Genomic DNA, 21,659 nt, shown 5'->3' with positions numbered 1-21,659 from the left:
GGCAGACAGTACGAATTATGTACATGTGTATATATGTATATGTCTATATGTGTATATATATGTATACGTTGAGATGTACAGGTATGTATATTTGCGTGTGTGGACGTGTATGTATATACATGTGTATGTGGCGGGTTGCGCCATTCTTTCGTCTGTTTCCTTGCGCTACCTCGCTAACGCGGGAGACAGCGACAAAGCACAATAAATAAATAATATATATTTATTTATTATTATTTTGCTTTGTTGCTGTCACCCGCGTTTGCGAGGTAGCACAAGGAAACAGACGAAAGATATATATATATATATATATATATATATATATATATATATATATATATATATATATATATATAAAATATATATATATATATATATATATATATATATATATATATATATATATTTTTTTTTTTTTTTTTTATACTTTGTCGCTGTCTCCCGCGTTTGCGAGGTAGCACAAGGAAACAGACGAAAGAAATGGCCCAACCCCCCCCCCCCCATACACATGTATATACATACGTCCACACATGCAAATATACATACCTACACAGCTTTCCATGGTTTACCCCAGACGCTTCACATGCCTTGATTCAATCCACTGACAGCACGTCAGCCCCGGTATACCACATCGCTCCAATTCACTCTATTCCTTGCCCTCCTTTCACCCTCCTGCATGTTCAGGCCCCGATCACACAAAATCTTTTTCACTCCATCTTTCCACCTCCAATTTGGTCTCCCTCTTCTCCTCGTTCCCTCCACCTCCGACACATATATCCTCTTGGTCAATCTTTCCTCACTCATCCTCTCCATGTGCCCAAACCACTTCAAAACACCCTCTTCTGCTCTCTCAACCACGCTCTTTTTATTTCCACACATCTCTCTTACCCTTACGTTACTCACTCGATCAAACCACCTCACACCACACATTGTCCTCAAACATCTCATTTCCAGCACATCCATCCTCCTGCGCACAACTCTATCCATAGCCCACGCCTCGCAACCATACAACATTGTTGGAACCACTATTCCTTCAAACATACCCATTTTTGCTTTCCGAGATAATGTTCTTGACTTCCACACATTCTTCAAGGCCCCCAGAATTTTCGCCCCCTCCCCCACCCTATGATCCACTTCCGCTTCCATGGTTCCATCCGCTGCCAGATCCACTCCCAGATATCTAAAACACTTCACTTCCTCCAGTTTTTCTCCATTCAAACTCACCTCCCAATTGACTTGACCCTCAACCCTACTGTGCCTAATAACCTTGCTCTTATTCACATTTACTCTTAACTTTCTTCTTCCACACACTTTACCAAACTCAGTCACCAGCATATATATATATGAATCTGGAGAAGGCATATGATAGGGTTGATATCAATGCTTTATGGAAGGTTTTAAGAGTATATGGTGTGGGAGGTAAGTTGCTAGAAGCAGTGAAAAGTTTTTACCAAGGATGTAAGGTATGTGTACGAGTAGGAAGAGAGGAAAGTAATTGGTTCCCAGTGAATGTCAGGTTTGTGGCAGGGGTACGTAATGTCTCCATGGTTGTTTGATATGCTTATGGATGAGGTGGTTAGGAAGGTGAATGCAAGAGTTTTGGAGAGGGGCAAGAATGCAGGCTGTTGTGGATGAGAGGGCTTGGGAAGTGGTCAATTGTTATTTGCTGATGATACAGCGCTGTTGGCTGATTTGGGTGAGAAACTGCAGAAGTTGGTGACTGAGTATGGTAAAGTGTGTGAAGGAAGAAATCTGAGAGTAAATGTGAATAAGAGCAAGGTCATTATAGGTTCATTAGGGTTGAGGGACAAGTTAATTGGGAGGTAAGTTTGAATGGAGAAAAACTGGAGGAAGTGAAGCGTTTTAGATATCTGGGAGTGGACTTAGCGGCGGATGGAAGCATGGAAGTGGATGTGAGTCACAGGGTGGGGAAGGGGGTGAAGGTTCTGGTGGCATTGGTGAATGTGTGGAAGGTGAGAACGTTATCTCGGAGAGCAAAAATGGGTATGTTTGAAGGAATAGTGATTCCAACAATGTTATGTGGTTGTGAGGCATGGGTTATAGATAGGGTTGTACAAAGCAGGGTGGATGTGTTGGAAATGAGATGTTTGAGGACAATATGTGGTGTAAGGTGGTTTGATCGAGTGAATAATGAAAGGGTAAGAGAGATGTTTGGTAATAAATGAAATTGGTTGATAGAGCAGAAAAGGGTGCGTTGAAATGGTTTGGTCACATGGAGAGAATGAGTGAGGAAAGATTGACCAAGAGGATATATGTGTCAGAGGTGGAGGGAATGAGGAGAAGCAGAAGACCAAATTGGAGGTGGAGGGATGGAGTGAAAAGGCGTGAAAGGAATAGAGTGAATTGGAACGATGTGGTATACCGGGGTCGACGTGCTCTCAGTGGATTGAACCAGGGCATGTGAAGTGTCTATGGTAAACCATGGAAAGGTCTGTGGAGCCTGGATATGGAAAGGGAGCAGTGGTTTCGGTGCATTGCACATGACAGCTATAGACTGAGTGTGAATAAATGTGGCCTTTTTTGTCTTTTTCTTTCACTACCTCACCGGAAGAAGGGGGGGATAGGATGCTATTCCATGTGTTGCGGGGTGACGATGGGAATGGATGAAGGCAGCAAGTATGAATTTGTACATGTGTATACATGTATATGTCTGTGTCTGTATGTATGCGTTGAAATGCATAGGTATGAATATGTGCATGTGTTAATTGCTGTTTCCCGTGTTAGAGAGGTAGTGCCAGTAAACATGGAGAAAGACCAATCAACTTACACATATATGTTCATATTTGCTTGCCTTTATCCATTCCTAGTGCACCCTGCCCCACAGAAAACAGCATCGTCTCCCCCTGTGTCAACGAGGTAACACCTGGAAACATAGTGAAGAAAGACCACATCTGCTGGCATCCAGAGTTTCCTATCCACTTCCAAACCCCACAGACCTTTCTATGTTTTACCCCACACACTTCACATGCCCTGATTCATCCATTCACGGCACGTTGACCTCAACATACCATGTCGTTCCACGCCTTTCATGCTCCTGCACGTTCAGGTCCGGATTCCTCAAAATCTTTTATACTCCATCCTTCCACCTCCTCTCTGCTTTCCTGCTTCTCCTTGTTTCTTGCACTTCTGACACATATATCCTCTTTGTCAATCTTTCCTAACTTATTCTCTCCATATGTCCAAACTATTTCAACACATCCTCTTCTGGTCTCTCAACCGCACTCTTTTTATCAGCACACATCTTTCTTACCTATTCATTGCTTTGATCAAAACACCTCACACCATATACTGTCCTTAAAGATTCCATTTCCAATACATCCACCCTCCTCCGCACAACCCCTTTAGCCCATGCCTTGCAACCATATAACATTGTTGGAACTACTATTCCTTCAAACATATCCGATTTTGCTTCCTGGGATAATGTTCTCTCCACACATTCTTCATTGCCCCTAGAACCTTCGCCTTCTCCTATGACTCACTTCCATTTCCATGGTTCAATTCACTGCCAAGTCCACTCCCAGATATCTAAAACACCTCACTTCCACCAATTTTTCTCCGTTCAAATTCACAATCCCAACTAGCTTATCACTCAACCCTGTTGAACCAAATAACCTTGCTTACAATCACATTTACTTTCAACTTTCTCCTTTCACACACTTCCAAAATCAGTCACCAACCTCTGCAATTTCTCACTCGAATCAACCACCACTGCTGTATCTTCGGCAAAGAGCAACTGACTCACTTCCCAGGCCCTCTTATCCCAACAGACTGCATACTTGCCTCTATCTCCAAAACTCTTCCATTTACCTCCCTCCCCATCCCATCCATAGACAAATTAAATAACCATGGTGACATCATACTCCATTGCCGCAAACCTACCTTTATTGGAAACCAATCACTTTCCTCTCTTCCTACTCGTGCACATGCCTTACTTACTTGTTAAAAACTTCTCACTGTTCTAACAGCTTACCTCCCACACCATACATTCTTAAGATCTTCCACAAAGCATAGCTATCAACCCCTATCATATGCAATCTTCAGGTTCATAAATGCCACATGCAAATCCATCTGTTTTTCTAAGTATTTCTCACACAAAGTCTTCAAAGCAAGCATTTTGATCCACACATCCTCTACCACTTCTGAAAACACACTGTGCCTCCCCACTCTAATGCTCTGTACATGCCTTCATCCTCTCAATCAACAATTTCCCATATAAATTTCATGTGCACTCAACAAAATTCTGCATTTGTAGTTTGAACACTCACCTTTATCCCCTTTGATTTTATACAGGCACTTCACCATAATCCATACACACATTAAATATCCTTACCAACCAATCAACAACACAGTCACCAACTTTCTAAATAATTCAACTGCAATACCATCCATGCTGCTACCTTGCCACGTCTTCTCTTTCCACCAAACCACTCTCCCTGACTCTCTTACTATGTATACCATCCTAACCTAAACACCCTACTTCTGCCACTCTATCATCAAACAAATTTAACAATCCTTCAAAATACTCCCTTCCCCTTTTGCTCCTTTCACTGATGTCCCCATTTGTTCTTTTGCCTTTTGCACATCATTTGCATCCTTCCAAAACATCTTTATATCCTCACTAAAGTTTAATGGTACTCTCTTACCCCAACTCTCATTTGCCTTCTTTTTCAACTCCTGCACTTTCCCCTTGACCTCCAGCCATTTTCTCTTATACATCTCCCAATCACTGGCATTCCTTCCTTGTAAGTACCGCCCAAACACCTCTCTTTTCTCTTTCAGTAGCAACTTCACTTCTTCATCCCACCACTCATTACCCTTTTTAATCTGCCCACCTCCCACTTTTCGCATGCCACGTGCATTTCTTGTGCATGCTATCACTACTTAGCTAAATACCTCCCATTCCTCACTCACTACTCACTTCATTTGCTCTCACCTTTTGCCATTCTACACTCAATCTCTACTGGTATTTCTTCACACAAGTCTTCTTTCTAAGCTCATTTACTCTCACCACTCTCTTCTCCCCGATACTGTCTCTTCTTTTTCGAAAACTCATACAAACCTTCACCCCTCACTTCTGTTACATAGTGATCAGACATCCCACTGGTTGCCCCTCTTGGCACATTTACATCCTAGTCTCTCTATTACATTCCTGTCAGTTAACGTGTAATCAATCTAATAATGCCCATTGACTGTCTTTCCTACTCACTTATGTATGAAATTATATTTTCAGCACACAACTCCACAAACTCTTCACCATTTCCATTCATATCACTGAATACCCCATGCGCACCAATTATACCCTCAACTACCACATTACTTACCTGCACATTTAAATCACTCATCACTAATACCTGGTCTCATACACCAAAAATGCTGACACACTCACTCAACTGCTCCCAAAACACTTGTCTCTCATGATCTTTCTTCTCATGACCAGGTGCATAAGCACCAATAATGATAATAACTCATCTCTCGCTATCCTCTTTCAGTTTTACCCACATCAATCTAGAATTTACTTTTTTATACTCTATCACATATTCACACAACTCCTGCTGCAGTAGTCCTCTCACCAGCCCCTGACTTTACTCCCAAGAACTTTCCAAACCATTCTTCCCTCTTACCCTTGAGATTTGCTTCACACAGAGAAAGGACATCCAGATTTCATTTCTCAAACATACTTCCTATCTCTCCTCTCTTCTCATCTTGGTTACATCCTCACATTTATACACAAGAAGGGGATGGTTTCCAGCCCACTGCTCCCACCCACTTTATTCGCCTATGACAAGCAGGGAATACGTAGGTAGAATTCTTCTTCTCCTACCTCTGGGAGGCTGTTTGAGGGTAGTACGTTATATGGTAGTGCCCGTCTATATGTGCTATTTACGCACATATATATTCTTTTCTTTTTTTCAAACTATTCGCCATTTCCTGCATTAGCAAGGTAGCGTTAAGAACAGAGGACTGGGCCTCTGAGCGAATATCCTCACCCGGCCCCCTTCTCTGTTCCTTCCTTTGGAAAATTAAAAAAAAAAAAAAAAAAATGAGGGGAAGATTTCCAGCCCCCGCTCCCTTCCCTTTTAGTCTCCTTCTGCGACACGCAGGGAATACATGGGAAGTATTCTTTCTCCCCTATCCCCAGGGATAATATATATATATATATATATATATATATATATATATATATATATATATATATATACCACATCGATCCAATTCACTCTATTCCTTTCCCGCCTTTCACCCTCCTGCATGTTCAGGCCCCGATCACACAAAATCTTTTTCACTCCATCTTTCCACCTCCAATTTGGTCTCCCACTTCTCGTTCCCTCCGCCTCCGACACATATATCCTCTTGGTCAATCTTTCCTCACTCATCCTCTCCATGTGCCCAAACCATTTCAAAACACCCTCTTCTGCTCTCTCAACCACGCTCTTTTTATTTCCACACATCTCTCATACCCTTACATTACTTACTCGATCAAACCACCTCACACCACACATTGTCCTCAAACATCTCATTTCCAGCACATCCACCCTCCTGCGCACAACTCTATTCATAGCCCACGCCTCACAACCATACAACATTGATGGAACCACTATTCCTTCAAACATACCCATTTTTGCTTTCCGAGATAATGTTCTTGACTTCCACACATTCTTCAAGGCTCCCAGGATTTTCGCCCCCTCCCCCACCCTATGATTCACTTCCGCTTCCATGGTTCCATCCGCTGCCAACTCTACTCCCAGATATCTAAAACACTTCACTTCCTCCAGTTTTTCTCCATTCAAACTTACCTCCCAGTTGACTTGACCCTCAACCCTACTGTACCTAATAACCTTGCTCTTATTCACATTTACTCTCAACTTTCTTCTTTCACACATTTTACCAAACTCACTCACCAGCTTCTGCAGTTTTTTACATGAATCAGCCACCAGCGCTGTATCATCAGCGAACAACAACTGACTCACTTCCCAAGCTCTCTCATTCACAACAGACTTCATACTTGCCCTCTTTCCAAAACTCTTCCATTTACCTCCCTCCCCATCCCATCCATAGACAAATTAAATAACCATGGTGACATCATACTCCATTGCCGCAAACCTACCTTTATTGGATACCAATCACTTTCCTCTCTTCCTACTCGTGCACATGCCTTACTTACTTGTTAAAAACTTCTCACTGTTCTAACAGCTTACCTCCCACACCATACATTCTTAAGATCTTCCACAAAGCATCGCTATCAACCCCTATCATATGCAATCTTCAGGTTCATAAATGCCACATGCAAATCCATCTGTTTTTCTAAGTATTTCTCACACAAAGTCTTCAAAGCAAGCATTTTGATCCACACATCCTCTACCACTTCTGAAAACACACTGTGCCTCCCCACTCTAATGCTCTGTACATGCCTTCATCCTCTCAATCAACAATTTCCCATATAAATTTCCATGTGCACTCAACAAAATTCTGCATTTGTAGTTTGAACACTCACCTTTATCCCCTTTGATTTTATACAGGCACTTCACCATAATCCATACACACATTAAATATCCTTACCAACCAATCAACAACACAGTCACCAACTTTCTAAATAATTCAACTGCAATACCATCCATGCTGCTACCTTGCCACGTCTTCTCTTTCCACCAAACCACTCTCCCTGACTCTCTTACTATGTATACCATCCTAACCTAAACACCCTACTTCTGCCACTCTATCATCAAACAAATTTAACAATCCTTCAAAATACTCCCTTCCCCTTTTGCTCCTTTCACTGATGTCCCCATTTGTTCTTTTGCCTTTTGCACATCATTTGCATCCTTCCAAAACATCTTTATATCCTCACTAAAGTTTAATGGTACTCTCTTACCCCAACTCTCATATGCCTTCTTTTTCAACTCCTGCACTTTCCCCTTGACCTCCAGCCATTTTCTCTTATACATCTCCCAATCACTGGCATTCCTTCCTTGTAAGTACCGCCCAAACACCTCTCTTTTCTCTTTCAGTAGCAACTTCACTTCTTCATCCCACCACTCATTACCCTTTTTAATCTGCCCACCTCCCACTTTTCGCATGCCACGTGCATTTCTTTTGCATGCTATCACTACTTAGCTAAATACCTCCCATTCCTCACTCACTCTACTCACTTCATTTGCTCTCACCTTTTGCCATTCTACACTCAATCTCTACTGGTATTTCTTCACACAAGTCTTCTTTCTAAGCTCACTTACTCTCACCACTCTCTTCTCCCCGATACTGTCTCTTCTTTTTCGAAAACTCATACAAACCTTCACCCCTCACTTCTGTTACATAGTGATCAGACATCCCACTGGTTGCCCCTCTTGGCACATTTACATCCTAGTCTCTCTATTACATTCCTGTCAGTTAACGTGTAATCAATCTAATAATGCCCATTGACTGTCTTTCCTACTCACTTATGTATGAAATTATATTTTCAGGACACAACTCCACAAACTCTTCACCATTTCCATTCATATCACTGAATACCCCATGCGCACCAATTATACCCTCAACTACCACATTACTTACCTGCACATTTAAATCACTCATCACTAATACCTGGTCTCATACACCAAAAATGCTGACACACTCACTCAACTGCTCCCAAAACACTTGTCTCTCATGAACTTTCTTCTCATGACCAGGTGCATAAGCACCAATAATGATAATAACTCATCTCTCGCTATCCTCTTTCAGTTTAACCCACATCAATCTAGAATTTACTTTTTTATACTCTATCACATATTCACACAACTCCTGCTGCAGTAGTCCTCTCACCAGCCCCTGACTTTACTCCCAAGAACTTTCCAAACCATTCTTCCCTCGTACCCTTGAGATTTGCTTCACACAGAGAAAGGACATCCAGGTTTCATTTCTCAAACATACTTCCTATCTCTCCTCTCTTCTCATCTTGGTTACATCCTCACATTTATACACAAGAAGGGGATGGTTTCCAGCCCACTGCTCCCACCCACTTTATTCGCCTATGACAAGCAGGGAATACGTAGGTAGAATTCTTCTTCTCCTACCTCTGGGAGGCTGTTTGAGGGTAGTACGTTATATGGTAGTGCCCGTCTATATGTGCTATTTATGCACATATATATTCTTTTCTTTTTTTCAAACTATTCGCCATTTCCTGCATTAGCAAGGTAGCGTTAAGAACAGAGGACTGGGCCTCTGAGCGAATATCCTCACCCGGCCCCCTTCTCTGTTCCTTCCTTTGGAAATTAAAAAAAAAAAAAAAAAAAAATGAGGGGAAGATTTCCAGCCCCCGCTCCCTTCCCTTTTAGTCTCCTTCTGCGACACGCAGGGAATACATGGGAAGTATTCTTTCTCCCCTATCCCCAGGGATAATATATATATATATACATATATATATATATATATATATATATATATATATATATATATATATACCACATCGATCCAATTCACTCTATTCCTTTCCCGCCTTTCACCCTCCTGCATGTTCAGGCCCCGATCACTCAAAATCTTTTTCACTCCATCTTTCCACCTCCAATTTGGTCTCCCACTTCTCATTCCCTCCGCCTCCGACACATATATCCTCTTGGTCAATCTTTCCTCACTCATCCTCTCCATGTGCCCAAACCATTTCAAAACACCCTCTTCTGCTCTCTCAACCACGCTCTTTTTATTTCCACACATCTCTCATACCCTTACATTACTTACTCGATCAAACCACCTCACACCACACATTGTCCTCAAACATCTCATTTCCAGCACATCCACCCTCCCGCGCACAACTCTATTCATAGCCCACGCCTCACAACCATACAACATTGATGGAACCACTATTCCTTCAAACATACCCATTTTTGCTTTCCGAGATAATGTTCTCGACTTCCACACATTCTTCAAGGCTCCCAGGATTTTCGCCCCCTCCCCCACCCTATGATTCACTTCCGCTTCCATGGTTCCATCCCCTGCCAACTCTACTCCCAGATATCTAAAACACTTCACTTCCTCCAGTTTTTCTCCATTCAAACTTACCTCCCAGTTGACTTGACCCTCAACCCTACTGTACCTAATAACCTTGCTCTTATTCACATTTACTCTCAACTTTCTTCTTTCACACATTTTACCAAACTCACTCACCAGCTTCTGCAGTTTTTTACATGAATCAGCCACCAACGCTGTATCATCAGCGAACAACAACTGACTCACTTCCCAAGCTCTCTCATCCACAACAGACTTCATACTTGCCCCTCTTTCCAAAACTCTTGCATTCACCTCCCTAACAACCCCATCCATAAACAAATTAAACAACCATGGAGACATCACACACCCCTGCCGCAAACCTACATTCACTGAGAACCAATCACTTTCCTCTCTTCCTACACGTACACATGCCTTACATCCTCGATAAAAACTTTTCACTGCTTCTAACAACTTGCCTCCCACACCATATATTCTTAATACCTTCCACAGAGCATCTCTATCAACTCTATCATATGCCTTCTCCAGATCCATAAATGCTACATACAAATCCATTTGCTTTTCTAAGTATTTCTCACAAACATTCTTCAAAGCAAACACCTGATCCACACATCCTCTACCACTTCTGAAACCACACTGCTCTTCCCCAATCTGATGCTCTGTACATGCCTTCACCCTCTCAATCAATACCCTCCCATATAATTTACCAGGAATATTCAACAAACTTATACCTCTGTAATTTGAGCACTCACTCTTATCCTCTTTGCCTTTGTACAATGGCACTATGCACGCATTCCGCCAATCCTCAGGCACCTCACCATGAGTCATACATACATTAAATAACCTTACCAACCAGTCAACAATACAGTCATCCCCTTTTTTAATAAATTCCACTGCAATACCATCCAAACATGCTGCCTTGCCGGCTTTCGTCTTCCGCAAAGCTTTTACTACCTCTTCTCTGTTTACCAAATCATTTTCCCTAACCCTCCCACTTTGCACACCACCTCGACCAAAACACCCTATATCTGCCACTCTATCATCAAACACATTCAACAAACCTTCAAAATACTCACTCCATCTCCTTCTCATATCACCACTACTTTGTTATCACCTCCCCATTTGCGCCCTTCACTGAAGTTCCCATTTGCTCCCTTGTCTTACGCACTTTATTTACCTCCTTCCAGAACATCTTTTTATTCTCCCTAAAATTTAATGATACTCTCTCACCCCAACTCTCATTTGCCCTCTTTTTCACCTCTTGCACCTTTCTCTTGACCTCCTGTCTCTTTTATACATCTCCCACTCAATTGCATTTTTCCCTGCAAAAATCATCCAAATGCCTCTCTCTTCTCTTTCACTAGTAATCTTACTTCTTCAACCCACCACTCACTACCCTTTCTAATCAACCCACCTCCCACACTTCTCATGCCACAAGCATCTTTTGCGTAATCCATCACTGATTCCCTAAATACATCCCATTCCTCCCCCACTCCCCTTACTTCCATTGTTCTCACCTTTTTCCATTCTGTACTCAGTCTCTCCTGGTACTTCCTCACACAAGTCTCCTTCCCAAGCTCACTTACTCTCACCACCCTCTTCACCCCAACATTCACTCTTCTTTTCTGAAAACCCATACAAATCTTCACCTTAGCCTCCACAAGATAATGATCAGACATCCCTCCAGTTGCACCTCTCAGCACATTAACATCCAAAAGTCTCTCTTTCGCGCGCCTGTCAATTAACACATAATCCAATAACGCTCTCTGGTCATCTCTCCTACTTACATACGTATACTTGCCTCTCATGATCTTTCTTCTCATGCCCAGGTGCATATGCACCAATAATCACCCATCTCTCTCCATCAACTTTCAGTTTTACCCATATTAATCAAGAATTTACTTCCTTACATTCTATCACATACTCCCACAACTCCTGTTTCAGGAGTGTTGCTACTCCTTCCCTTGCTCTTGTCCTCTCACTAACCCCTGACTTTACTCCCAAGACATTCCCAAACCACTCTTCCCCTTTACCCTTGAGCTTCGTTTCACTCAGAGCCAAAACATCCAGGTTCCTTTCCTCAAACATACTACCTATCTCTCCTTTTTTCACATCTTGGTTACATCCACAAACATTTAGACACCCCAATCTGAGTCTACGAGGAGGATGAGCACTCCCTGCGTGACTCCTTCTGTTTCCCATTTTTAGAAAGTTAAAATACAAATATATGAATAAATAAATATAAATAAAATATATATATATATATATATATATATATATATATATATATATATATATATATATATATATATAGGCCATAACCTAGCGGTTAGCATTCCTGCCTCTTGCACAGGGGTCCCCGGTTCGATCCTGACTGTTGGAGGTTTGTATGTTCTATGAAAGTGTGCATTTCTATGCACTATGTTTGTATATATATATATATATATATATATATATATATATATATATATATATATATAATTTTTTTTTTCAAACATATTTGCCATTTCCTGCCTTAGCGAGGTAGCATTACGAACAGAAGACTGAGCCTTAGAGGGAACATCCTCACTTGGCCCCGTCTCTGTTCCTTCTTTTGGAAAATTAAAAAATGGGAATGGAGGATTTGCAACCCCCTGCACCCTCCCCTTTTAGTTGCCTTCTACAACATGCAGGGAGTATGTGGGGAGTATTCTTTCTTCCCTATCCCCAGTATATATATCCATCTTTTGATATGTCTTTTGATAAGAAAACTGGTCTTTCTTATGAGCTTACAAGCACAAACGGTATTGCACTTTGACTCCTGGTGTTGCATGAAGCTCCTTTTCTTTCGAGCAAGATAAGTCATTGTTTGCTATTCATTTCTTTTTATGTTTCAGCTTAATACTTGCTTCAGGTCCGGCCTTAGAGGCATCTGACTCAAGATTATTAGTTAAAATCATGCAAGCTATATCTGGCAACATTAACCAATGTGAGGTAAGGCTTACACATTGTGTTTTGGGATAACATTGCTACATGATAAAATACACTATAAGCAGATGAAATAAAAATTGAACTATGGTGATGTATGTATTTTATTGTTGCCAAATCATCAAAATGGTATATATTAAAGTGTAACTGTTTTATTGAAACAAAACTCTATTTTGTATGTCATAAGTCTTACACTGTATGTCACACTGTTGATTAATCATCTATTTGTGACATTTTTGACTATACATAAGTAAGAGAGTGCATGCATTCCTTTCTGAGAGTATTGCCAAAATATCCATATTCTCATCTGCCTATCAAACCATATTTCATTCATAATTTCTTTTATTTAATGCAGTTACTTTTATGTTATTCATGTTTCCATTCATTTTTATCTTTCTCACAAATCTTTCATACTTTTTATATCTCTTAGCTGAATCTACTGCATCAACATATCATATTTTATAGATTGTATAGGTTGTATAGATTGATGACATGTGGGATCCTTTTCTAATCTACTTTTGAGTCAGTTTTCAGCCCAGTGTTGATTTTCACGTATTACTTTTAATTCTAGATTTCATCTCACATCATAAACACTCAATACATTCCACCATCATTACATTTTCATTAGCTAGTAAATCTTTTCTAGATAGTACAATAGATACCTTGTTATTAATCATAATCTTAGTTTTTTTTTTTTTCTTTGTCGCTGTCTCCCGCGTTTGTGAGGTAGCGCAAGGAAACAGACGAAAGAAATGGCCCAATCCACCCCCATACACATGTATATACATACGTCCACACACGCAAATATACATACCTACACAGCTTTCCATGGTTTATCCCAGACGCTTCACATGTCCTGATTCAATCCACTGACAGCACGTCAACCCCGGTATACCACATTGATCCAATTCACTCTATTCCTTGCCCTCCTTTCACCCTCCTGCATGTTCAGGCCCCGATCACACAAAATCTTTTTCACTCCATCTTTCCACCTCCAATTTGGTCACCCACTTCTCCTCGTTCCCTCCACCTCCAACACATATATCCTCTTGGTCAATCTTACCTCACTCATTCTCTCCATGTGCCCAAACCATTTCAAAACACCCTCTTCTGCTCTCTCAACCACGCTCTTTTTATTTCCACGCATCTCTCTTACCCTTACGTTACTTACTCGCTCAAACCACCTCACACCACACATTGTCCTCAAACATCTCATTTCCAGCACATCCATCCTCCTGCGCACAACTCTATCCATAGCCCATGCCTCGCAACCATACAACATTGTTGGAACCACTATTCCTTCAAACATACCCATTTTTGCTTTCCGAGATATACCTTAGTATAGTATTTATTTCTTTCTTTCAAACTATTCGCCATTTCCCGCATTAGCGAGGTTGCGTTAAGAACGAAGGACTGGACCTTTGAGGGAATATACTCAAATGGCCCCCTTCTCTGTCCCTTCTTTTGGAAAATTAATTATATTTATATTTATTATATATATATATTGTTGTATACATTAGAATATGAGAAAATGCTCTTTTCCTTTGATGCATACACAGTAAGTAGTAGTAGTTTTCTCATTTGTAATACAGTAATACAAATCTTCAGTAGCTTTCCTTGTTCAGTAACCTCAACTTCCTTAACAAAAATGTCTTCTTGCTAAGTGACATATATGAAAACTAATCTTTTGATATATTCATTAAAAGTTCAGAACTCTATGAAATTGTTTCTTCTTTTTAAGGGTTGAGTTCAAAATACTGCTTACCGTATAAACACTGCAGCTATTCTGAAAAACTAGGCATTCTGAAACTCTATGTAAGATGAGGGCTTGGCTCAAATTCATGGATAAAGAAGAAAGGAAAATATCTTTCAGGTCATGACTTTTGGGTTTCATCATTGAAATGTATTTATCAAAGATGACTGGTCTCTTTCAGAGTATAAACAACAGCATTATTAAAAAAGTAGATATCAAAGGCAAATGATTGCTTAGCAACTGAATTAAGAAATACTGTAACTTATATGAATAACACATGGAATTGGGCTCTCATGAAAATTTTATGTAAAGAAAAAATGTTTGGCAGAAATCTATCCTTGGAAAGATGAAAGAAAAATGTAGTATTATATAAAAAGATAAATACTAATTATGTGCTTCTTGGTAATTTCATTAGATTGATGCTAGTGAACTCTAGTAGTCTCTTTATTCCCTTTTTGTCTATACCACATAAACATGTCTTCCTTTATCCTACCACTGGAACAAACCTAAGCCTTTCTCTCAATCTTTTATTTTGAAAATATATGGGCATAAGATCTCTCTCCAGGTTCATATTCTAATCAGATTTAACATTATAATCCTAATAAGGGTTCAAGCTAAAAATTATTTTGTATCCTACAGGACGTATTCCCAGGAGACTGTGCTTTAGTAACTACACAAGATGACAACAGTGACATGATGAACCTTGATTATGAACACCAAGAATTATAGAAATGTGTCCTCTGTTTGAGTGTTATGTTCATATTTATTCTCAAACAGGAAAAATCCCTTTCAGTGTTAATATCATATATATTCTGTGATGCTGAAAAACCACTACCCGTAAACCTCATGTAAACCAACAAGCCATCAAAATATCAAACAAGTAATTATCTCAATAGAGTGTAGATATTTGATGTCTAGAATGTCTCAATACACTGACTTTATTTCAATATCAGTATCATGTGGATAGTGAATTTCACATCATGTAAATTTATTCATACTAGTTCTTATGTTTGTTTTTTGTAAAACTTGTGTACAGTAATAAAAAGACTCCTCCTCTTTTGGTTTTACTTAGTAATAGTAAACAGGAGGTAAGACATCTTTCTTAACCCTACACAGTAATTAATGAGCTTGTGCTGACATGAACTATATTTCTGGGACTGAAGAAAATACACAATAATTAGACTGCTAATACTGCAACTGTATTGCTTTTTAAAAATCTAACATATTTCCAGCTTTGGCTAAGTAACAATATGTGAATTTCATCTTGCTGGAGAATAAAGATAGCAACTGAAACTGACATGTTTTGAGGCATTATTTGTTAGTTTTATATTAGTGTAGTTGTTACAAATGAATTGTAAATAAAATCACTCCAAGGAATTGCTTACAAATTTTGAAATCTAGCATTTCTGTTTTCCTTAGTTTTTCTTTTTTTCTTGGTGTTATGTTGTAAGGTAGGCATCTGTAATTTACCAAGTTTGCCAAGTACAGTTTACTGTTATTTACACTAAAGTTTATTATTCTAGATATCTTTTAAAATGAAGTATGGATTGTAATGATTTCTTTAAATTTATTAAATTTCCAGTTTTATAGTAATATGAAAATAATTGTAACTTAAACTTATGCATGTTGAATATTATAATGCTGTGCTTAAAAATCCAATGAAAAAATAATTTGTATACCAAAATATGAAATAAAAAAAAATCATATCTGGAGTATCACTCGAGGCTTAGCAAAACTTCATTTCATTTACCTATGCGAATGGGGATAAATTGAAATGAAGAGTTTGCACATACTTTAATTACATGCTTCTTATAGAGAAAGGTGTGCTCCATGTTACTTAAAGAAAGAGAATTTACCTACCTACAAGCACCTACAATAGAATTTTGCCTTGATACAGGGCTGGCACATAGCTCTACTATTTTTGTTTTACAATGTTGATTTTGTTTGCTGCCATGCTAATTGAATGAAAGTGAGTTATGGGTTCCTTCAGCACTGTTTTCAACTATTTGCTTAGACTTAACGGTTTCAACACTTATTCTGTGTAGACTTACTGTCTCTGGGTTAAGCATTAAATCTTTTCTCAATTTTTACCTAATGGGTTCTTGATGCTATTTCGGTATATTTCACAAAATTCTCATAGATTTAATCTGCTTCATGCCTTCTGAAAAACTTTTAGTCTAAGCAAGTTTTCTTTAGTCTTTTAATTTTTCTTATTGTGTTCTATTCCCTTAGTTCTATCTATTTCTTTGATGCCGATTCCTTCCAGGAACCCCCATCAAGGGGTGGCCATGGCAAGTCTCCACTTATCCCTGGCCTTACATGCCTCCATCGCATACACCATTCCACGCATTCTTCCTCTGTTTGTCTCCTTCCAGTATCCTTCCACCCTATTTGCCCATGTCACAGGTGGTCTTCAACTCACACCAACCCCTTTAATTGTATAATCATTCACTTTCCTTGTAAGCTCCCAGTCTTGCATTCTTTCCACATGCCCAAACCACCTCAAAGTATTGTTTCAACCATTCTACCACTCCACAATTCACTACCCTTGCATTCCCTACCATACCACATCTCTCATATATCCTTTTATTTTTTTGTTCCCTCATTCCATCTCGTCACACCACAAGCACTTCTCAAATAGCTCATTTCCACAGCAAGGATTTTTGGCCTCTATGAATCATTACATGTCCATGTTTCAGCTGCATTGGTCAGGGTTTGGAGGACTATGCTGTCCCTTAATCCTCTCTTCACTTCCATACTTACACCTCTACCCTTCATTATTCTATTACGGGACCCAATGACTCTTCTATCCATTACTGCTCTCTCCCTTATCTCTTCCATATCATCACACCAACCCAAGACAACTCCTAGATACTTAAATTCTCTTGCTTCCAGTCTTTCTCTCCCCAATATACACAGCACAATTTAGTACACTTTCTTCTTTCACTCTATATGTTTTGCAAAATCTATACTTTCACTCCAGTTCCTTTCAAACACCATTACTTTACTTTTACTTGCATTTACCTTCAATTTCCTATGCTTACACACATCATAAAACACACTTACAACCTTCTGTGACTCCTCTTCACTCTCGGCAAACAACACAGTATCATCTGCAAACAGGCTGCCACTAGCCACCATATCTCGCCATTACACTCCATCTCTGCATCCCTTTTCCCTTGTTTTGCTTTCATCTCTCTTATCACTCCATCCACATGTATATCAAAAAGCCATGGTGAAATCAAACAGCCCTGCCTCTCATCTACATATATCCCAAAACTTTCGCTCGGCTCTCCATCCACTCTTATACATGCATCTGCTCCTCTATAGAAGACTGTCACACCATCCTACAGTTGTCCCCATATACCATATATCCTTAACACATCCCATAAAGCATTCCACTCGACACTGAAATACGCTTTCTCTAGATCCATAAAAGCTGCATACAACTTCTTACCTTTCGCTAAATACTTTTCCATGGTCATCTTTATTACAAAAATCTGATCCACACATCCCCTACCTTCCCTAAAATCCCCTTACTCTTCAGTCACTTCCATCACTCTGTCAATTAAGATTCTTGTATACACTTTTCCTGGTATACTTAATAGACTTATTCCCATATAATTGCTACACACATCCTTTGTACCTTTTCCTTTGAATAAAGGAATATAGGAACTATAATAGCTTTCACCCAATCCTCAGGCACAACCTTCTGTTTCCATGCTAAATTACATATAAGATGCATCCACTCTATGACACTTTCTCCTTCATACTTCTCCAAGTGCTTTTCCTACCTTCAGCCTCTTTATTGTCCTTCTTACCTCCCTTTTTTGCTAAAGGCCCTTGCATTTGTATCCTCCTTCTTCCATCCTCCATACCCATGCATGTAATAACTGCTGTCTCTCCCCCCGCATTCATTAGTTCTTCAAAATACTCTTTCCATCTTCCTTTCACTTCCTCCTTTTGATTCAGCTACTCCCTGTCCTTACTTCTCACATCATGTCTACTCTTACATCCACCTCTTTCGTTTTTCACCTCCTTCCAATATAGTTTCTTACCATCCCCAAACTTTCCACTTGACTTCCTTCCAAAATCTTCATCTACTCTTTCTGTGCTTTCCTCTATCAGCTTCTTAACATTCTGCTTACTTATTTTGTATTCTTCCCTCCTCCTTTGCTGAACCTCCATTGGTCCATTCCTATTAATTTACCATATGCCTTTTTCTTCTCTCCCACTGCATTTCTAATCTCTTCTGTCCACCATGCATTGCCTTTTATTCCTGTATCTCTCTACCTTGTATCTATATACTGATTCTACAACCTTTACTAGAATTTCTCTGAATATTCTAAACACCTTATTCATGTGACTGCATTACTACTTTTGCTGCACTTCCATCTAAGCTTTCAGTTACCTTTGTTTCATCTTCTCATTTGCCAATGCTTTTACTTCTCCATTCTTTCTTACACTATACCTCTTCTTCTTCCTGATCCTCATCACCACAAGAATTACGAAATGGCCTGAGTCTCCAATGAATCCTTCCTTGACTCTAGAATCCAGCATGGTGTTTCTAAATCTTTCATCCACTGCCACATAGTCAATCAAAGCCTTTTGCTCTTCTGTTCCATCTTTCCTCATCCATGCACATCTGTGGATCACCTTGTGCTGAAAAAAGGTGTTTGCTAGGAATAAACCCCTCTCAGCAGAAATATCCACAAGATAGCTTCCATTTTCATTCTCCAGGCACTCCTCATTTCCCAATTATCTCACCAATTTCGTTACATCCCACTTTCACATTCATATCACCCAATATGACCATGTTTCTCTCATTTTCAATACCATTTAAACAGTCATTCAAATTTCTCCAGAAAAGCTTCATTTCATCCTTACCTTATAGTCTTCACATTCAGAGGCACATATACCCATGCATACTTCACAATCCCAATCTTTCCTTTCACCCATACTATTCTTGATCCATTCCATCCATGCTCTGTAACAGCCTTCTATACTCTTGGTGATAGCATAATTGCATATCATTCTTTTCCTCTTCCCCAATAATTTTCACTTATTCCCATCCATACCACACCTCCTTCCATGCCCTCCCATAAACTGCATTCATCATTTCCACTTTCGCTCCACTCACCCTGCCCAAGGTTATGAGTCTCCCCAATCCCTAGAACATCCATGCTAAAAATTTTGAACCTCTCTCCAATCTCCCTCATTTTACTCTAACAGTCATTCCATTAACATTCAGCACCATCATCCTCAACTGCTCATCTCTTTTAACCCTCGGAATAACTGGTAAACTCCAGTGCCGCTTCTTAGCCTTTTGTGCCTCACCCTTGGCAGGTCAATGGCACAGGGCAATTCTAGCACAGTGTTTCCAGAGGCAGTGAGGCTCAAAAATTGTCAAAAAACTAAAAGTGGCAGCACACCTCAGGTTTTTGTCCAAATCTGAAAGTACTGCCCTAATGTAATTGTGCAATGCCTCTCCCCTTTAGTTCCACCCCTTAGGGTGTAATAACAAGGTCACCATGAGAAGGCAGAGTGAAACTTGGATACTCTACTAAAACTAGAGTATCCCCTTGAGGTGCTGAAACTTAATAAATTTTTCCAATTTTAAGCTTCTTTTACTTTCCACAGTAGCAGTACCTCCTACTGCCACTGCCACTGCACAAAGTTTTGCTGGTAAAGTAATGCTGAATTCTATCCATTTTGTTCCTTTCAACTTGATTTGCTGTTGACCATATAAAACATTATTAATCAATTTTGATCTCTATCTATATCTATGATGCCTGTTCTCTCCTTAAACTCCCATCAAGAGGTGGCCATGGCAAAAGAGTCTTCACTTATCCCTGTCTTTACATGCCTTCCTCACATACACCATTCCTTGCGATTGGGGCCTGAACATACAGGAGGGTGAAAGGCATGCAAGGAATAGAGTAAATTGGAACAATGTGGTATACCGGGGTTAATGTGCTGTAAATGAATTGAACCAGGGCATGTGAAGCGTCTGGGGTAAACCATGGAAAGTTTTGTGGGGCCTGGATGTGGAAAGGGAGCTGTGGTTTCAGTGCATTACACATGACAGCTAGAGACTGAGTGTGAACGAATGTGGCCTTTACTGTCTTTTCCTAGCGCTACCTCGTGCGCACATAGAGGTAGGGGGGTGCCATTTCATGTGTGGCAGGGTGCTGATGGGAATGGATGAAGGCAGCAAGTATGGATATGTTCATGTGTATATATGTGTATGTATATACATTATGTATATGTGGGTGTCTGTTTCTTTGCGCTACTATGATAATAATTATGATAGTAAAAAAAGATGTTTTGGAAGGAAGTAAATAACGTGTGTAAGACAAGAGAACGAATAGGAACATCGGTGAAGGAAGGAAGTGATAACAGGTAGCGATGTTGTGAGAAGGAGATGGAATGAGTATTTTGAAGGTATGATAAATGTGTTTGATGAAAGAGTGGTAGACATAGGGTGTTTTGGTAGGGGTGCTGTGTGAAGTGAGAGGGTAAAAGAAAATGACTTAGTAAACAGAGAAGTAGTAGTGAAAGCTTTGCAGAAGATGAAATCTGGCAAGGCAGCAGGGTTGGATGGCAATGTAGTTAAATTCATTAAGAAAGTGGGTGACTGCATTTTTGTTTGCTTTGTAAGGATATTCACTGCATGTATGGATCATGGTGAAGTGCCTGAGTATTGGTGGAATGCATGCATTGTGCCATTGTACAAAGACAACAGGGATAAAGGTGAGTGTGCAAACGACAGAGGCATAAATTTGTTGAGTAATCCTGAGAAACTGTATGAGAGGGTATTGATTGAGAAGGTGAAGGCATGTACAGAGCATCAGACTGGGGAGGAGCAGTGTGGTTTCAGAAGTGGTAAAGGATGTGTGGATTAGGTGTTTGCTTTGAAGAATGTGTGTGAGAAATATTTAGA

At 39.9% G+C, this 21,659-nt stretch overlaps 1 protein-coding gene across 1 annotated transcript in view; it reads left to right on the top strand.

Annotated features, from left to right (window-relative positions):
• LOC139751391 (uncharacterized) overlaps positions 1-16,422 on the top strand; it is a 36,239-nt gene extending 19,817 nt beyond the window's left edge. Inside the window, exons 3-4 of the mRNA XM_071666769.1 lie at positions 12,873-12,969; positions 15,356-16,422. Coding sequence (XP_071522870.1) covers positions 12,873-12,969; positions 15,356-15,445 — 187 coding nt within the window. The 3' untranslated portion in view covers positions 15,446-16,422. The remainder of the gene's footprint in view (positions 1-12,872; positions 12,970-15,355) is intronic.
• Positions 16,423-21,659: the final 5,237 nt, after the last annotated feature.

The sequence above is a fragment of the Panulirus ornatus genome, chromosome 11 (genome assembly GCF_036320965.1).
Source record: "Panulirus ornatus isolate Po-2019 chromosome 11, ASM3632096v1, whole genome shotgun sequence".
In the NCBI taxonomy this organism is placed as follows: Eukaryota; Metazoa; Arthropoda; class Malacostraca; order Decapoda; family Palinuridae; genus Panulirus; species Panulirus ornatus.
The sequence above is the reverse complement of the archived record's forward strand: the minus strand, read 5'-3'. Positions and strand labels throughout refer to the sequence as shown.